The sequence below is a fragment of the Crocuta crocuta genome, unplaced genomic scaffold (assembly GCF_008692635.1).
Source record: "Crocuta crocuta isolate KB4526 unplaced genomic scaffold, BGI_CrCroc_1.0 scaffold174, whole genome shotgun sequence".
In the NCBI taxonomy this organism is placed as follows: Eukaryota; Metazoa; Chordata; class Mammalia; order Carnivora; family Hyaenidae; genus Crocuta; species Crocuta crocuta.
Genome location: NW_027530330.1, coordinates 4,377,232 through 4,396,286, shown reverse-complemented (window position 1 = coordinate 4,396,286; position 19,055 = coordinate 4,377,232). Strand labels below are relative to the sequence as shown.

Sequence of the window (19,055 nt, the reverse complement as noted above, 5' to 3'; positions counted from 1 at the left end):
CTGATATTCTTTCTTTCATGGAAAAGTGGATATTTGGAGGTCTTTACTCTGCCTTTTAAAGTGTTTTCTATTAGAATTTTAAAAGCTCCTTATGGATAATTTCTAATGTTCAGGCAAAGTCAAAATCCACTTATTTTTAGAGAAAGGGGTTCAAGGGCCAGATTATAGAAAACACAAGCATTTAAGTAGGAAAAAACCAAGGAGCTTATGAATGAGTCAGATAGGGGTTGGTTCAGAGATGGATGGGGCTTATAAAAAACAAAAGAGAAAGGAGTTTTAGGAGAATAGTCAAAGCTATTGAATGCTGCCCACATAGTTCAGAAAATGGTTTGAAAACTACTGATTTAATGATCTACTAAGAGGTCACACTGATCTTAGTTAGAGCAATTGCAGTGGAGTGACAAGGCAGAGTTTTAACTGCAGTAATTTGTGACATAAATAGGAGGTAAAAAAGAGGAAACAATTTTAAAATGAAAAGACTGGACTGTGAACAAAAGGAGAGATAATATAGGCCAGTAGCTGGAATAGAATGTGAAGTCAAAAAAGTTGCTTTGTCCAGGGATCGTTTTAACCACTTTACTCATTATTCACATTTTTTTTCTTTTGGTCTCGATCCTAGACCATAGGGCCATCACTACTGGCTTATGTTTGGGAATAAGAAAAGTAACTTTTCTTCCACTGTACGGTAAATAAATGTGACGTTAGACAGATAAATTGTGCTTCCAAACAGATTCTCAGTGAAACTGTATGACTGTGGCATTGTGAATGGCAGTGGACTGGAATATATATAAAGTTGGAGAAAACTAAGTTGAATTCCCATCTCCATCATTTTACTGGTGCTAGATGCATGATTTTAGCAGAATTACTTGGCTCCTTCAGCCTCACTTTTCTCATGTAGATAGTAATGCTGATCTTTCTAGATTTTTGTGTGGATTAATTTAGATAATACCTAGGTTTTACAGTAAAGAAGAGGATGTTATATAAGGATGAAAAAGTTAACCTTTTAATCTCAGTTTTCTCACCTATACCATAAAAGAGTTGTATTATATAATCTCCATGCTGCATTTCACTTCTAACCAAATGGGCCTCCAATATCTTTTCATTCATACTCTTCTGAAGGAAACCTCTATTCTGGATGAGGTAGCTATTTGGAACTGGTTGATGACCTAAACCATTCTGTGTAAGATAGTTTCCATTAGAAAATACATTTAGAATTCCAAAGGATTGACTTACAAATAAATTTGAAGGATAGCTTCGCTGAGCTGGGGTGTACTTTTAAATAGATGAGCTCATCTCAGGACATATAATAGAGAGCACTCAGCAAAGTGTACTTTAGATCCTTTAGAAATGAGCTTTGAGGAGATATACATCTGCCATGATAATCAGATCCCAAAGGTATCATATAGGTATTTTGGAAGTGTCTGGATTGATTGTCCTGCTTAAAATATTTGTGTTTGCGAATATTTTTTTTTATTTTTTTATTTTATTTTTTACAAATAGTTTATAGTCAACTTGGTTTCCATATAACACCCGGTGCTCATCCCCACAAGTGCCCTCCTCCCTGCACACCTCCCCCCTTCCCCCCTACACCCATCAGTCCTCAGTTTGTTCTCAGTATTCAAGAGTCTTTCATGGTTTGCCTCTCTCCCTCTCCCCCACTATTTCCCCCCTTCTTCTCCCCCATGGTCCTCCGTTAAGTTCCTCCTAACCCTCCTATACGTGCAAACATATGGTATTTGTCCTTCTCTGCCTGACTTATTTCGCTCAGCATAACACCCTCAAGGTCCATCCATCTTGCTACAAATGGCCAGATTTCATTGTTTCTCATTGCCATGTAGTATTCCATCATATAGATAAACCACATCTTCTTGATCCATTCGTCTGTTGATGGACACTTAGGCTCTTTCCATGTTTTAGCTATTGTGGAGAGTGCTGCTATGAACATTGGGGTACATGTGCTCCTATGCATCAGCACTCCTGTATCCCTTGGGTAAATTGTGTTTGTGAATGTTTATAACTGCTAGTTTTGGGTGGTTGAAGAAACTTTGAAACAATAAGCCACATGAAGAAGAAAGGCAGACCTGAAATCAACCAGGAAGTATTCAGGGAAAGAAGTTAAAGGTGACGCAAGAATGAGTTAATGTATGTAGGAGGATTGGTGAGACCAACAGAGCAAAATGAGAGCAGGATTAGATAAGGGACTCAGAGACAAAGGAAAAAGAGAAACTAGAGGCCAATTGAGGCTGAACTGGACTAGAACAAGAAGAGCAAAACAAAAATGATTTGTCTCCTCAGAGACTGATTTCTTTTTCCTACCAATGCTCTCTCTTAGCTTGTTTTGTTGAGTTCACTGATGTACTTTGGTAGAACTTTATTTGGGTCAACATAGAGTGAGTGCCTCTCATTTCTGGCAAGAATTGAAACTTGCTCATTTTCGATTAGCAGATTAACGCTTTAAAGAGTAAAAAAGTATGCTCTGCGATTTCAAAGATGAAATGACTACAAAATAAGAATGCTGAAAATCAGTGCCATATTTATTTTAATTTAATTAAAAACCATCTTCCATGAAACTTAATACACAGTGTCTCAATTACGTTTTTTTTCTAAATTAAGAAAAATCATACTTTGGTTCTTTTTTTTTTTTCTTCCTCTGCTTATTCTTCTCAATTGACTATAACATAACTTTATTTTTAAATTAAATATGGTGGGAAAATATTGCTTTGGAAGTGTCCCAGTGTCACACTACTTCTTCAAATGACTAGAATTGTCCAGGGTGGCCTGTGGATCCCACATCTATATTATCTACTTGACTGGAGGCTTCATATCCACTCAAGGCACTTTGCTCTCATGTGACTTTGGCACAAGAGGATGACTGGCAGGTCATTGGATGTCCCCTCATCTAAGTGGACTCTTTGGATAGGACTGTTGGTGGGCAAGGGTTTTGTAGGCAGCTGGGCAACACTGCAGCTCTAGAGATCTCCCTCAGCAATGTGCAAATGCAACTAACATTATGAAGTATTTCTCCAAAGACAAGCATCTTAAATTAGGCAGAGTACTCTAACAGTATATCTCAGGAAGATTTAAGGCAGAGTTGGTTGCTGTGCCAGCCAAGGGCCTGCTCTGCCAGTTGAAAGGCAAGCGCATCCTCCCCTGCCAGCTTGCAATGAAGTGCTTCTCACGGTGACAGCAGATCTCCCGTGCATGTTTGATGTAAGTCCTTCTATTACCATATCTTTGTAATTATCATCAGGTGATGATGAGCCCTGGCCAAAGGATAGTCTTAAAGGTAGAGATCCAGGGGCTTAATCAAAATGCAATGCATAGTATATATCTTTCTTCTTGATGTTTCACCTCTTTTCAAGCAAGTGTTATTGGTTTGAGGAAAACCGTAGCACAACCCTTTGCCAATAATTGTGATTCATTTTCACTTTGCAAATCAAAATGTGTTTCCTAAGGTTCTGGTGGCATTCAAGACATCTTAAAAGAGGTGTGACTTTTCTCTAAGGTGACTGGTATAGATTTCATAATTTACGTGCAGATGTGGCAAAGATTTGTAAAGCCTCCTTTGGCTTATAAATTCTCTTTTTCTGGATTAGCATCCTCATGGATTCTTATGGATTCTCATCAGGATCCTACAAGGGAAACATTATATTGCTGATAATTTCTATTTTGTTGTTACGTTGGGTCAATGATATCCAAACTAAGAATTCTACTTTTTTCCTACTTAGAGACCATATGTTATTGTATAACATATGTATGTGTAACACAGATTTCAGAGGACTTGTATGGGTGAGAGAACTTACTTTCTCTTGATGAGAAATAACTTCAGTCAGCAAAGTTATGTTAAATATTCAACTTTGCTCAGTGTCCTGTGTTACTCCTATGGTGAAGCAGAATGCTATGAAGGAAGGATACCTGGACTTAATTCCAGAATATCTCAGTGCAAATCTGAACCCTTCTTCATTTGTGAATAGGTGTTATCATGAATGGACCCCATTCCTCTAGGCCTTCAATCTCTTCTACACTACAATGGCATTGTAATAGACCTTCTCCAGGTCTCCTCCATGTCTGACATCTCTGATTGCTTGAGACAAACGTCCCTTTTCTTAAGGAAGTAGGCATTAGTATTCAAGTATTAAGTATTTAACTTTGTAAAAATCATTCTTTATGACACTAAAGTGACTAATATATAGGGACTACTTTATTGTAGGATGTCATCCCTACCTGTCTTGTATTATTGCAGATATTTGAAATTTGGGGGAATTTGAAAAAAAAAGTTATATTTGTATCATTCTGACATTCATGGATCCAGGGTTACAATAAGAATGGCTTCTTTTGGTTTGAGGAATATTATAACCAATGAGATACCTATGTCTGATAAATTCATTCAGCATTTAATGTATGCCTCCTTTGTATTATTGTGTTATATATAAACCCTGACTTGTCAACCAGATGATAAGTCCTTGAAGGTCTGGAGTATGTTTAGGGTTCTAAATCTCCCTAGCCTCCACCATTTAACATTTAGCCCAATTAATGTTATATGTTTTTTGTGTATAAAAATTTTTTGTGTATAAAAATGTTTATGGAAAAATTATATAGGTTGAAGATTTCCTTTTAATCACTGAAACATAAACAATTTTCCACAAAAATCAATGAAAAAGGAATGTAGAATGAATAACTTGGTCTACTGTGGGAAACTGAAATTCACTCCGGGGTGATTAGTGGTTATTCAGTTTTTAACTGACAATATCTCTCATAAATAAATTTTTATACAGCTAAGTAGTTGCTACTTCAAAAATAGCTTACTAGTGTAAGGTCATATAGTAAGTATCTGCCGAGTCTCCCCTTTCCACCCATAAAAATCTATAAATTATGGACCAGAGTATCTCAGTTTAGAAGGCAAATATCCTAATCTCACAACATTCAGGGGTACCTCCCTTCTTTAGACTCTACAGCTGTTACTTTGTCCTGCTGGCTTGGCACTATGATGCATCTCTTGTTACAGTATTCTGTTGCTATGATACTTTTTGACATTTGTCCCGCCCCCACATCTAGACTGCAAACTTGAGAGAAAACACCATGTATCCTATGATCTTGTATTCCAAAGTGTATAACAGAGTTTTCATTATCTGAAAAATGTTCAATTTATATTTGCTGGAATCCTATAGTTAGGGCAAGAGACGCATTGCCCATTGCAAGCTCACAATAAAATCAACAAACATTTATCTACTTATCAAACTTCCTAATTCATGAAAAAACCTTACTGTATAAACAGCTATTTTTCTATTGTAGAATTTAGCTTCTCTAAATTTTTGTTATTATGTTTCTCTTATATCAAAAGATATATTTAGATCTTTTAGATATTACCACAGGGTTTAGTCTGGGATCTATTGTGGGAATTGGGTATCTCAAAATTTAAAATAACTTTAATTCATCTAAAATAACAATTTATTGGATAACTGAGTTTTTTATCAACATGCAGTACACATTAAAATTTGAGACAGCTTTCTAATTATTGAAAAAAGATAGTTGGTTTTTATTAATAGAAATTTATGTGCTATCTGATTCCTGTTTCAGAAATGCACTAGTAATGAATCCTTTAATTTACATACTTTGCCTTGATTTTAAAGAGTTTTGGGGCTTTGTTCAGAGGAAAACCATCCTAGACCTCTTAAAGCATAGTAAATAAAACATTTATACAGGCAGCATAAAAGGTACACTGTAGGAAAATCTACATAAATCAGAGTTCCCAGAGTCCTTTTTAAGATTCAGGATAAGAAAGTAATTTCTCTCATTAAACTCCCTTGGTGTGAATATGATAGTTCAATATTTCATAAATATTTAATGAATTATTATTTCCTACAACTTATGAATTTTTGGACAATTGAAAGAATTGTTTGAAATATGAGTATATGTCTGGCTGTGTGGAATAATTAGTGATTATAAATGCTTGACACTGTGTGTCTTTAAAAAAACTGGGGAAAAATAATTTAGAAGTTTTAGAGAGGGCAGGAAGGATGTTTGGTAAGATTCTTTATGGCATAAATTTCAAAGTGCCTGCGAATGCTTCTTCATTCTTAATTATTTTTTAAACGTTTATTTATTTTTTGAGAGAGAGAGAGAAAGAGAGAGTGCATGGACTGTAAGCAGGGGAGGGACAGAGAGAGAGGGAGACACAGAATCCAAAGCAGGCTCCAGGCTCTGAGCCGTCAACACAGACCCCAATGCAGGGCTTGAACTCACAAACCATGAGATCATGACCTTAGCCAAAATTGGACACTTAACCAACTGAGCCACCCAGGCACCCCTTCATTCTTAATTCTTGAAGTATTATTATCAAAGATAATATCACTAATACAAACAATGGACCTGACAGAGGTAAAATATTGCAGAAGTCATGCTGGATGCCTTGCTTGTTCAAGGTTGTTTAACATGCAACTCTGCAATGTAGGCACTAATGTTTCTTTTATACTGGAATAAACTAGAAGAACTTGAAGCAAGTAAGTGCTGAAACTCAGTCTTATTCCAAATCTCTCACATTCCAAAAATCTATGCTTTTAAATTGCATCATGTTCATTTCCTGTGTTGAGGAAAAGTTATTTTTCCTTTTACTATCTAAAATATAGGTAGTTCTTTGCATACTGTTTCTGGCATTGTCTCATACAGGAGCTTCCAATAACTGCCAGTCACATGGTGACAATTATGCTTGATTAAGCAGATCCAGTAAGTACTTGATCGACTTTTTCCCATAAATGCTGACATTCTGCAGCCAAAGGGAAAAGAACACTTGCCATTATTCTAAGCACTCTGGCCATCCCCCTTTGTCCCTCCCAGTAACACCACACTGAGTTTCCTAAGAGCAGTGTCCCCAGATGCTTAGACTCAGCCCAGATTCCAAGGTTTCTATAATATACTTCCTTGGGTAATCTGAATTATTGAGGTCTGTAAGTCTTATAAGCTGACAGGTGACAATTTGTGAGATTTGAAAAGGGTGTTTCACAGAGTGTCATTGTTGCTATTGGTCATTCTATCCCTGATAACTCACTGCTATAATTTTCTTAAATACATAAGAAAGAGTGCTTTAGAAATTATAAATTCAAATAAGAAAGAAAGAAAATTATAAATTCATGTTATTATGAGATTGTAAACAATTCCATGAGATAACACCATAGCTGTTGGCTAGCACATTGATATATAGTCCACTGAAAAGATGACTTTAGTCATTGTTCTCAGAACGTGTTACAGAATCGCTCAATGAGCTAGAAACTTCTCTGGGTCCTATGATCCCTGCTTCAGACTCTCATACTATGAAACATAGAGTATTAGGGTAATAATAAGTGGCTTAAGACATTAAAGTTTAATTTTCTGTGGCACTCTAATGTGGGTCAAGCGGCATGAAGAGCCTGAATGGCTCTCCTCCAAAAATGACTCAAGGGTTCAGGCTTTTCCTATAGTGGGCTCCTTGGTTCAGAGTTCACTGTTTCCAGCTATACATATAAAAGAGTGGGAAAGCACAGTAAAGAATAAGGGAAACATTGAGGTGAGAACATCAGCCTCAAAGGAGATCTTAGGGGCCAGGTCCTAACTGGCTAGAACTAGTCACACAAACCCAATCGAATGTAAGAGGGCTGAAAACATATCCAAGAGGCTAATAGACACAGTTCAGTAAACATATAGCATTTCTTTTCCTGCTACATAGCTTATGTAAGTCTGTATAAAGCAGAGAAAAGAGAAATCAAGTAAGCATGAAATATTTTGATCATAACAGAATTTTAATGGGTGCCCAACAATGCCTTTATAGTTAATATAGGCCTGTGCAGAAAAATATGAACTTAATGTGACTTTTAGACAGGTTATTCTCATTTTCATAATCTATAGTATGGTCCTTGGGACAATCCAAACGGGAAAAATTGATAAGGAATACCTGACCCCAGGACCAGGTTTATGGACATGTAGCCTATGTTGTTGAACAGGGCTCTGTTTTCACAAAGGCTCATTTTTGTTTTAATGCTCTGCTATTACTGTCTTAAGAGTCTTAATAATTTTGAATATTGGGCTCAGCATTTTGATTTTGTGCTAGACCATTATTCTAAGCTCTCTGGACATCCTCCATTATGTAGCTGGCCCCTTCTGAAACTTACGCCTAATTCTTTAAGATAAACAGTTAATCCTAATTAACATTTTAAAGAAGACCAGTTACAATAAAAAAAGTATATGTGCATGCATATTAATATTTGCCCATGCAGGAATGCATCTTTTGGGGAAAGAGTTTATTGGGAGGAATTTGTTTTAATTGATATTCATCTAGCATCATCCCATTGCTGCTTGTTAGCTACTCATATGAAGAGTTGGTTGATGTCTATAGCACAAACATTTGTGTCAGATAAATGGGTGTTTCAGTTGGATAAGTTTTAATTAAGCAACCATTATTGTACAAGTAGCTGTTTTTGAAACCATGAGAAAACTACAGTAATTTTCTAATTCTGTATCCAAAATCTGAAGGTGTTGAATTTTGTCTACTATAACCTTGAATACAATTTTTACTATAAATGTCCCAAATAAGGAATAAGAAACTCTTCCAATGTAATGTTAAATTCTTTTTCTACTGCAAATACCAAGACACAACTTAACTCTTCTCAAACTCAGAATCATCTGGTTCTAAAAGGAATGACTTATTTTTAGATCCTGCTTCCACACGACTTGCTAAGATCACTACTTTAGCATTTCACATTTCATAGGAATTTATTTATTTACCCATTTGCCAAAGGAGCATACTGAACTTTTTGTCCTTGAAAACAGGTGTTGTTCTGATCGTCTTGCTATTTCCAGAGCCTAGTATATTTTTCAGGCACCTAGAACATGTTCAATCAATATTTTATGAAGGAATGAAGAAATAAATTAGTCATGATAAAAAATATCATTTTTCTTTCAGCAAAACATATATTTCCAAGTCTTAAAGAAGATTCTATTCTTATTAAAGCCACAATTAGAGGGTTTTTTTTGTTTTGTTTTACACAAATCTTTTAAACTTGCATTATCCTTTAGCCTATAACAGCTGCATTCCAGGAGGAGATGAAAGAAAGCATACTCCTATTAAGTGAAATTTTACAACAACTGAAAGGTAAAAGTAGTATGTACTCAACTGTCATATTTATAAATTAAGTATATTAATGAAAGAGGGTTTTTTTTTCCTGTTAAAAAATGAGTTGCTTGAATACACTCACCTAACACATGTAAAAGTAAGGAAGAACAGTATACACAGGTTTCATTAGATATGCATATTCCTTTGTATTAAAATGGTTGTTAAAAATGTAATTTTTCCCATCGTCTACTATTAATGGCCATGAATAGGGGTCACTATTCTTTTCTTTAACATTGAGAATGGTTTACCTACTGTATTATTTCTTGTGACTGCTATAACAAATGATCACAAACTTGGTGGTTTAAAACAGAAATTTATTTCCCCCTAGTTCTGGAAGTCAGAAGTCCAGACTCAGTTTTCACTGGACCAAAGCTCAAAGCATGTCTGGAGAGCCACACTTCCTCTAGAGGCTGTTGAAGAGAATCTGTTTCCTGACGGTTCCAGTTTCTGGTAGCTGCCAGAATTATTTGGTTTATGGCCACTTCATTCAATCCTCAAAGCTAATGTCTTCAAATCTCTTTGTTTTGTCTTCACATTGCATTTTCTTCATTGTGTAAGAAATATTTTTCTCTCTATTATAAGGATACTTGTAATTATATTTAAGGCCCACCAAGATAATTCAGGAGAATCTCCCTATCTCAAAATCCTTAGCTTACCACATCTGCCTTTGCATCTGGCCTTTGCAGATGTACCCTTTACCCAAAAAAGGTAACATTTATTAGGCCCCATAGACTAGGATCTTCTGTCTTTGGGGACAGTTTTTTAGCTTACTACATTTTTACCTTGCCCACTTTTGTGTTACTAAGTAGTGGAATTCTAGATGATGTGTAATATTATATTTTTCTCTATGCTCACTGACACAGGAATGAGGGTGCTATACAATAAGTGAGTGCTGGAGAACTATAAACTAAATAATGCTGTAAAGGAAATGCTGCCTAAAGAAGCAAGCTTTGGCAAGTAGAGCTCAGAGAGGGAGCTCATAACTTCATGATAATACTTCACATAAATTAAAGTAATGTTAATTGTCTCTCCCAAAGCAAGGCCATTAAGCAGTTTATTGCTCCTACCTTAAGAATTTATTTTGGTATTTCTTGTGGTCCTACCTTTCCAATGGTACTTTACTTTTTACCCAGTGGGGATATAAACACCTCCATGACATTCCTTTCTGGTATATTTCATCCCTAAGGATAACAAGAGGAGGAAATAAATGACCACATAGGACCTGATAAACTCTGCAGCAATCAAAAAACAAAAGTCTCCAGGAAGATATCAGTAGGTGGAGCTTCATTTTGAAACACAGTTCCTAACAAATGGAAAGAATAAGTGTGTCTACATTTTCTAGTTATGAACAGCTAAACTGTCAGTGACCTTGTTACTGAACAAGGAAGAATTTTCTGTTTCATTTTTTCCATTGTGTTGAGGTGAGACATTTGAACCAGAAAGATGCTTTATTTCTTTGACCCATTTTTATTCATTTCCTACTATGTGCCAGCTATTAGGTGCAAAGCCCTGGGTTACTACCAATTGCTTTCCTTCTCCCTCTGTCATTGATCTTCCATGAGATTTCCAAATTTCTCAAAACTGTGCAAAGTCTTATGCTTGGTCATTTACAACTGATCCAAGGTCACAAAAGGACAACTTAATTGTAAGGGCACAAAGAAGAAGAAGAAGAAAACAAGTACGCTAAGAAGTTGCATAAATGTCCTCTAGCATATTCCCCGTTCTGAGGGCTAATGTACTGTAGCAATTCATCAGTCATTCTAATAGTCTTTTAACTTCTGTCAGAAAGCCTACTAAATGCTAACATCTTAAATGTTTAATATTCTAAAACATATTTTCATTAATCATGCAAATTATCTGGGCATCCATATTTTACAATCTCTTTTGAGATTAAGAGGCCTAAGGCTTTGTGTATGAGAGACCTGTGTTAGCAAGTGATATTGTAGATGAAATATAACTTAGAATTAAAGAATTTTAGCAATGAAAAGTCGCTAGTAAAATTCCAGTATCAATGTGCTATCGCATTTATAAAAAACCCAAAATGCTATTAATGTCAGATATTTTTGATTAGGTAGCAAGCAGCTAAAATATGCACTTACTTCATTCTATTTTATTACATAGTTGATGGATGAATATTAATGTTGGTGGATTGTATATTGTCCCAATAGAAATGATCCCATGTTTCACAGCAAAGTAGACCACGGGCTTGGTATTCAGGAAAGGATAGAACATGTGTTCCATGCATTTAGTCTGGTTTGGACTGCACCATGAAAGCCTCCATTTATATGCTGCCAGTCACCCCTATTCCAGTGATTCTTAGCTGTTTGGAAAAAGGAGAAATATGTGCCTGGGCCTCATGAAACAGATGAATAAGGAACTGAAAGGGATAAAGGGCATGAGTTTTGGTAGTGTTAGTAGAAATGCTTTACCCTAAAGCTATTTGTCAGTAGGGATGGTGGCTGGTAATGAAACAGATAGAAATGACCTGAGACCATGTAAATGTAGTTATGCTGGAGTCATGGAGCAGTGCTCATTAGACTCAAGAACATGACCTAAGTAACTGAAAGTCATGAGCAATGATAGATCAGTGCACTAGTCCGGCTACCAAAAGGAAGCAGATGGCACAATCAAATTAGGATAATTCAAGGAAGGCTGATTTATAAAGGGACTAATTGCAATAGTATAGGCACAATGAAGGGTAAAGGAACCATTAAAGACTGTGCAGGTAGTGAGCTAACAGCCACAGAGCTGTTATTAAATCTAAGCCTTTAGAAGTAAGAGGAAAGAAACAATTACCAGAATCTGAAGGAAAGAGAATCATGTACAGAATGATACTTTTAGACCTTTCATTAGGGGAGACAGGCAACATAAGGTGATCTTATGGGGTGAGCAAATACACTGACCTCATTCCTCTCTGTCCCTCTAGTCTCTTGATGGAGCTTCCCATTCACTGAGCCCATCAGGAACCTGAGGGCACAGATCAAGGATGTCATCCTTACATGATATCCTCTCTAAAAGGATATCAGGGCCTCATATGTGGAGAGTGGATCTGGAGGGAGACATGCAGGGTCAGAAACATCCAATTTTGGTATGAATACCACCTTTTTGGTTATGTAACCAAAATTCATAGATACACTTTGAATGATTTTCTTATGCCCCCCCCTTTTTTTTTTACCCATTTCCTAAATTTTCTTTTATGGTTATTCTCTTTCACAATATCTCCTGATGCTGTTTTCATTAACAAAATTTCTAGTAGCAATGTTGCTTACTCAATATAAACATAAGAACCACCTTAGCCTCTGAGGAGTATATATATATGTGTGTATATATATGTATATATTAATATATGCATATGTGTATTAAAATAGCTAAATATATTTAATATTTAATTAAATATTAAATTAAAATTTATATTAGCATATTAAAATAGCTAAATGCTATTCAGACAGCTTACTATTCTCTCTGTATAGCTTTTAAAAAGTATAACAGTGTGAATTTTAATGTCTGTAGTCTGAATTGCTAAAGGGACAGTGAAGTCTTCACTTTTTTACATGGTTTGCCTTCTAATTATATTTCTCTAGTACAATATTTAACCATTATTTCCTGAATCATGGGTTGTAAGGTGCAATAAGAAAAACTAAAGGGAAATATATTTTTTGCTTTTCAAACAGACATATTTTTTTTCTGGAGCATTTTCAATGATTGCTGCAGGAATGAATGAGTAAAGGTTTCAAGAATGAATAGTTGCAGAAAACCAACTTACTTTGTACATAAGTCCATGCACCAGCCCCCTGGGTAGAAGTACTTTTGTATCTCCTTTTGTTGAGTTCTCTATTTTTTTATGAATATGCATATTGGGGGAAAAACTTCCATCTGCTCTCTTTTAGCTGATTATATCACATTTTCGAGCTGTGCATCATTATGGAGCTTCAGAGAAAGATGATCATTTACATTACATATGGATATAAAGTAGAGAAGGAGTTGATGAATTGCAAACAAGTATAATTTATATGGACAAAGTGTGCCAAAAGTGCTTTTCACCCCATTTTACTCTGCAAATGGAATGATTCCTGCCCATTCACTTGGCGTGGTGCCCAAAAACTCGGAGAGGAAAATGATCCCGTTAGCCTTCTACATCAGGCTTCCATTCCTTCCCTAAGACAGTGCTCTGTGCTCAGGCCCACCAGGGACCCCAGAAGGTGAAAGATCTCTGAACACACTGACGTCACTTTTAAGATTTTCCATCATGGCTTCTGAATTTATAATCTACATCATGCAGACATCCTAATACTCAGACTGTTGGTAATTGAAATGTGAGAAGTTTGCATGATGAAGAAAGAAAGAGAGAATAATGAAAAGCTCATATTTTCCTCTGTGCTGTGATTTTCCCATGACTGATCATTTGCCTAAATGCCTGTAAGCTTTGTAAATATGTGAAAAATCTACATTTAAGGTGTCTTTCTAAGGTCTTCTGTATAGACTGTAGCACAGTCAGCTGTGAATCCATATTGTAAAGACCTGGGCCCAAGGTGCAGTAATAAAAGTAGTAGCCCAAATCATTTTTATGTTATTTAATTTACTAATATGGGCATTTACTTATATAAGCCATCATTCAGTCCTCAAAAATGATTAGTCCTATTATGTGTCAAGAGTGAGGAGTCAAAGCTAAACACCACATCACCTCTTCCTAAACTGTCAGAACTCAGCCAAGAAATATTCTGTCAGGACAAAACGGGCATTTATCTGTGAAGCTCTGGTGATCTCTTTGCTACTGGAAGACACAATTGTCCTAGCCCTCAGACAATCTATGTCTGAAGAATTTCAAATTACTATGCGCCCAAGCCCATGCTGTGGTAGCATATGCACTGCTTTTATTTTATATTCATATATAATTTCTATGCATGCAGTGCATGCACTGCGCTGAGTGTTTTGCACACATTATCTCATTTAATCAACACGGAAGTATGAAATATTAGTATTATAGTATTAGTTTTTCATAGAGGAGGGAAAACTAAGCTCAGAGGATAAGTGACCTACCCAAAGTCACATAGTCTTTAAACCAAGACCTCTAGGTCAACATTGAGTGTGATCAGATTAATTCAACAATAAGATAAGAAGTAGCCTAAGGTAAGGGTTACTTCCATCTTAGCCCAGTAGCCAGAAAACCTGGTCAAATTTAGAAACTGCTGTTCTTTTACCTATATTTAGTCCCTATTCATTTTTCTCTCAACCTTTACATAATTTTAGCATGACTTCCCACTTTAGGAAGGAGTTCTTGAAGTGTGCATGCTGATTAGTTATACAGTTGTCTTTGTTGATGATGAGGGAATGGAAGCATGTGCGTGTGTGGCATGACAGAGTATCTAAAATTTCTTCATGTTATTTTTCTCAGAACTTAGGCTTGTAACGGAAGTTTCTCAACATAAAATGTCATCAATTTGGCCTCACACAGGAAGTTGCAAGGCGCTTGACTAACCTCAGTGAACTGGATGTTGTCTAAAACCTGATAATCTTTAGCTGACTCTCACTTTAGAAGTACTAGAAGTTATTTTATTTCTTAACTAATTATCTTAGAAATGTAATTGATAAAAAAAAGAAAAGCTTCTGATAAAATTTTCAGGGTTAAGATATATTGGTACTTATATCAGCAACAGAATTGGACGATGGGACAGAATTCAAATGATCTCATTTTTGTTCTTATCAAAAAATTATTATAAGGATTTTATCCATTTACCTAGAATAAAATTTCTCTAGCCATACACACTTTCACATCATACTTGAATTTGTAAACGTAAGATATTCCTAGGATCATAGCATCTCAGAACAGTTTTACAACCTTTCTGTACTGAAAGACTCAGCTTGTTCCAGTGAGAGGCCCTGGCAAGATTCTAATGCAGATTATCTGAGCTAAAGAACTTTTATTGGCGTAGTCTTGGGGAGCATATATGTTCTATGTCTCAATATTGTCGAATGAATAAATAAATGAACAAGACTGGGACTCTCACCAGGTTTCAGCCTAGAACCACAAAGCCAGTGTGATCATATGGTAACCATTAAAATGCCAACTTTCTAACCACCTTCACATCCACTCTTGAAAGCCTCAGACGCGTATTTATCTTCTAGCCAAGGGCTAGAAGATCTAAGTGGAAGGTCTAAGTCTCGCAACTCCCTCACAACCTTGGATGAACGATGTCTTTCCTTTTCACTCCTCTTTATCCAGCTTCCATGGCTGAGAGAAAAATCCAAGGAAAGTGAGCTGCAGGGATCCAGTATGTAAAATGAAGACAGCTGTACTCTCTTCAGTGTGGTATATACTTCAGCTATAGGTATCCTTTTCAGTTCTGTGCTATGTGATGGGGTCACCCTTCTAGCAACTTGAACTTCATGGAATCCAGTCTCTCTTCTTCTTCTTCAATCTCCTCAAGGCCTTTGCAGCACTTATGTTCAAAAGTATTTCCACAAATCCTTGACTGGATACCAGATGTTCATTTTAAAAGGATGAAAGTCGTGGCTGAGTACATTTCACCAGCAATTTCCACCATTTGACATTTAAGGGGTTCCTTAGATGGTTCCTAACCTACAATTTCTTGGTATCTTCATAAAGAACCTGTACTCTCTGGAAACTCCGTGAGGTAGCATGTTGATTAAAGTTTAAAAATTATGATCAGTGGCTGTGCAGTATCCAAGGAGGTCCTAGAATAATCTATTTGGAGTGGTGGCCATACCCAGGGAATGGGGCAATGATGGAGGAAGCATGTTAGAGGTTTGAAATTAAAACACTATTTCCTGCTGTGGAGAGAGAAGAATAGAAGTAGGCATGTGATTTACTCCTGACCTTGGCACTGCATATAGGATTAAATCTCATGAATTTGGAAAAATACACTAGAGATTAACAGTGTAATATTGTCTCCTAGCATTTGAAATAACACTTTGTGATTCCTCATTTTTCCTAAAGTATTATGTTTTACTATTGAAGAAACTGTTAAATAACTTTGGAAGCCATTTACCTATAGACTAAGTACATTGACTTAAACATAAATATAAAATTGTTATATGGGAATAATTACATTCAATACACTCCAGCAAACATTTCCTAAATGCCCACTCTGTGTCTGGTATTATACCAAGCACCAGGGATCTCTTTCACAAAAAGATCACAGTCTTATGGAAGGGTAAGTGCCTTTCAAATAGATAAAGTATAATATGATAAGTACTATAACCAACAGAGATACAGGTTGCTATGGAAACACAGAAAACACCAAAGGAAATCATGGAACACTTCACAGAGTAAGTGACTTTTGTGATGTGTCTTAAGACAGAAAACAGAGGGAGGCCCCTGGATGTAGAAACCGGCAGTAGCCACTCCAGGAAAATAAATAGCGTGAGAAAAGTCACAAAGAACATAATGAATTTGTATAATTGCAACTAGATTGTTATGGCTGCAGAGTGTAGAGTGAGAGAAGGGAGAAGAAAGATACAATTCATAGGGTAGGTAAAACATGGTTGAGAAGAACATTATATATCCTGGAAGAAAGTTTAAATATTATACTAAAAATAGTGAGGAGCTGTAAAAGAAACTTAAAGCTGGAAGTACATGATTTGATTTATAGGTTAGGCCTTGCTGGAAGCTCTGTGCAGGATGGATTAAAAGGTAGAGCACGGGTAGAACAGGGCTGAGTTGGAAAGCTATTGCACTATTTGATACATGAGATAATGACATCCCAAAGCAATATAGCAACCATGGGAAGGCATAGAAAGCCATGAATGGCAAAGCACCTCTAGAGGTAGGATTTGATTATGTATTGAAATCTGTATGAGAAATGCATGGGTGAGATGAAGTGAGAAATGATTTTCTCTTTCGGATAACTGTCTGGGTATTGGTTCCATTAAAGAGAGAGCTTTATTTGGAATTAAAAAAGACAGGGAAATTTGTAGAGAAAAACAAAGATTTAGATATGTTGAGTTGAAGCTTCTAGAGTGCTGTGGGCTGAACTGGACCCCTCTCCCCACAAAGTTCATATGTTGAAGCTCTGATCCCCAGTGTGTGGTATTTATAGATGGGGTTTTGAGGAGATAATTAGTGTAGATAAGATTGTGAAGGTGAGGCCTTCATGATTGGACCAGTGGCTTTCTTAAAAAAAAACAAAAAAACAAAACAAACAAACAAAAAAAAACACCAGAAAGCTTGCTATCTCTGATGTGTGAGGAGGACACAGTGCGAAGGTAGCTATCTGCAGTCTAGGAAGAGCTCTCATTAGAATCCACCCATGCTGCAACCTCGTCTTGGACTTAATTGTAAAAAATTAAATTTCTGTTGTTTCAGCCACCCAGTCTATGGTATTTTGTTATGCAGCCTGAGCTGACTAAAACATGTAAGTATTTAGGAAGTTGGATGACACAGATCTGTTGGGAGGAGACAGATTGAGGTGGTGATTGATTTGGGAAAAAAAATATATATATATTTATCATTTAATTATATATATATACAGAGAGAGAGAGAGACTAACTATAAAATCTTGTCTGGTAAGAGATATTTTGTCTAGAGGCCAAAATGTTTAAGTACCACGCATCTGGAAAAGAGCAAATGCACATAGTTCTTTTTATTATTAAAATTAGGCTATTTCCAAATGAAAAATATTTACAATTAAAGATGAAACATCTGTACAATTATTAAAATTAGTCTTACTAAAAAAGAATTGACAACATCTTGTTACTATTCTTTTATACCAGATAACAGTGAAGAAAGTAACAAAAAATAATTACTAAAATTCCACTGTGGATCAAGAGAAAATGTCTCCAATATCAACTCACACTCCCTATAAAGTATAAAAATGAGTGTGACTCCTGCTTGGACAATCGGTTATACAGATACATGCTCCATTACTATTTGTTCAATAACGTAGATAAGTTCAAAACCGGCAGGGATGATAAAAGGAGTTTTTCCTGCAGAATTTTTCATTTTGCACTTATAAAATAAAGATGAATCAATCTTATCTCACACACACCAAAGACTTACACTGTACTTTTTCTAACACAGGCAAATGAAATATTAACATGTAGCATTCAAAATAATAAATATACATACTATTTACAATAATTGAGAATGTTGGAGCATGAACATTTATGTAAAATCATTCTGATGAAAACATTTTAACTGTAGGTTGTATTGGCAAATACTTCTCTTTCCTTCCTATTTGATCTTTTAGCTCAAATCGAGTTAAAGTGGAATGTGTCTGTAGATATAAAGTTAAGAATATATATTCAGTCACTTGGCTCTGTGATAGAAATCTTCTGTACCATGTCAGAGAGATTTTCAGACTCCAGATCTTCTTTGCCATTATCTGAATTTTCTGACGAGATATAGCAACCAGAGTCCCTTGGGCAGTCATCTGCCTGTGACTTATTTAAGGAGATGCCTGGGCTTAAGGATAGGGGCTCAGATTCATTTTCTTGCTCTTGAATAGCTGTAAATGGAAAAGAGGGCAATAGTTAGGAGAAGCCAAGACAAGTTTTATTCATGCACTCATTCATCTTTGAGCCGTTTTCACTGTACCAACCTTGACTTCATTACATTTGAAACTTCTGTAAGTAAACAATATATTTGTTTATTATTAAAGAGATATTTGCACTCAGATATTCAAGCCCTGCTATCCTAGAAGATAAAGTTTGCCCTGTTTTTGCTCACTTGCAGTTTCATGGGATTCATGTGATCTGCTTGCATAAGCGAAGATCAATATGGACTCTCATTTTACATTAATGATAAGTTGCCAGAGAAAGCAGATTGTATCCACAGTTTGACTGATGCCTTGTCCAAATACTCCTTAAAGTAACATTAGAAAAAGTCACTTGTAGTTTAAATGTACAATACACCTCAATGGCGATTTTTGTGAACAATTCTAGAATCATAATAATG

General features: G+C 35.9%; 1 protein-coding gene and 1 long non-coding RNA gene across 7 annotated transcripts in view; one reads left to right on the top strand and one right to left on the bottom strand.

The window, feature by feature from the left end:
- Window positions 1–19,055, top strand: part of LOC144232809 (uncharacterized) — a 108,805-nt gene that overhangs the window by 76,707 nt on the left and 13,043 nt on the right. The window contains exons 3-4 of one of the 4 annotated variants that reach the window (XR_013335524.1): window positions 15,363–15,468; window positions 17,466–17,514. The exons of 1 other annotated variant lie outside the window; for it this stretch is intronic. This is a non-coding gene — a long non-coding RNA (uncharacterized LOC144232809). The remainder of the gene's footprint in view (window positions 1–15,362; window positions 15,469–17,465; window positions 17,515–19,055) is intronic. 2 more of the 4 variants (XR_013335526.1, XR_013335525.1) reach the window with 2 other exon arrangements.
- Window positions 17,728–19,055, bottom strand: part of SAMSN1 (SAM domain, SH3 domain and nuclear localization signals 1) — a 142,725-nt gene continuing 141,397 nt past the window's right edge. For all 3 annotated transcript variants that reach the window (XM_077765653.1, XM_077765652.1, XM_077765651.1), the window contains one exon: window positions 17,728–18,606. In XM_077765653.1, the coding sequence (XP_077621779.1) occupies window positions 18,404–18,606 (203 nt within the window). In that variant the 3' untranslated portion in view covers window positions 17,728–18,403. The remainder of the gene's footprint in view (window positions 18,607–19,055) is intronic.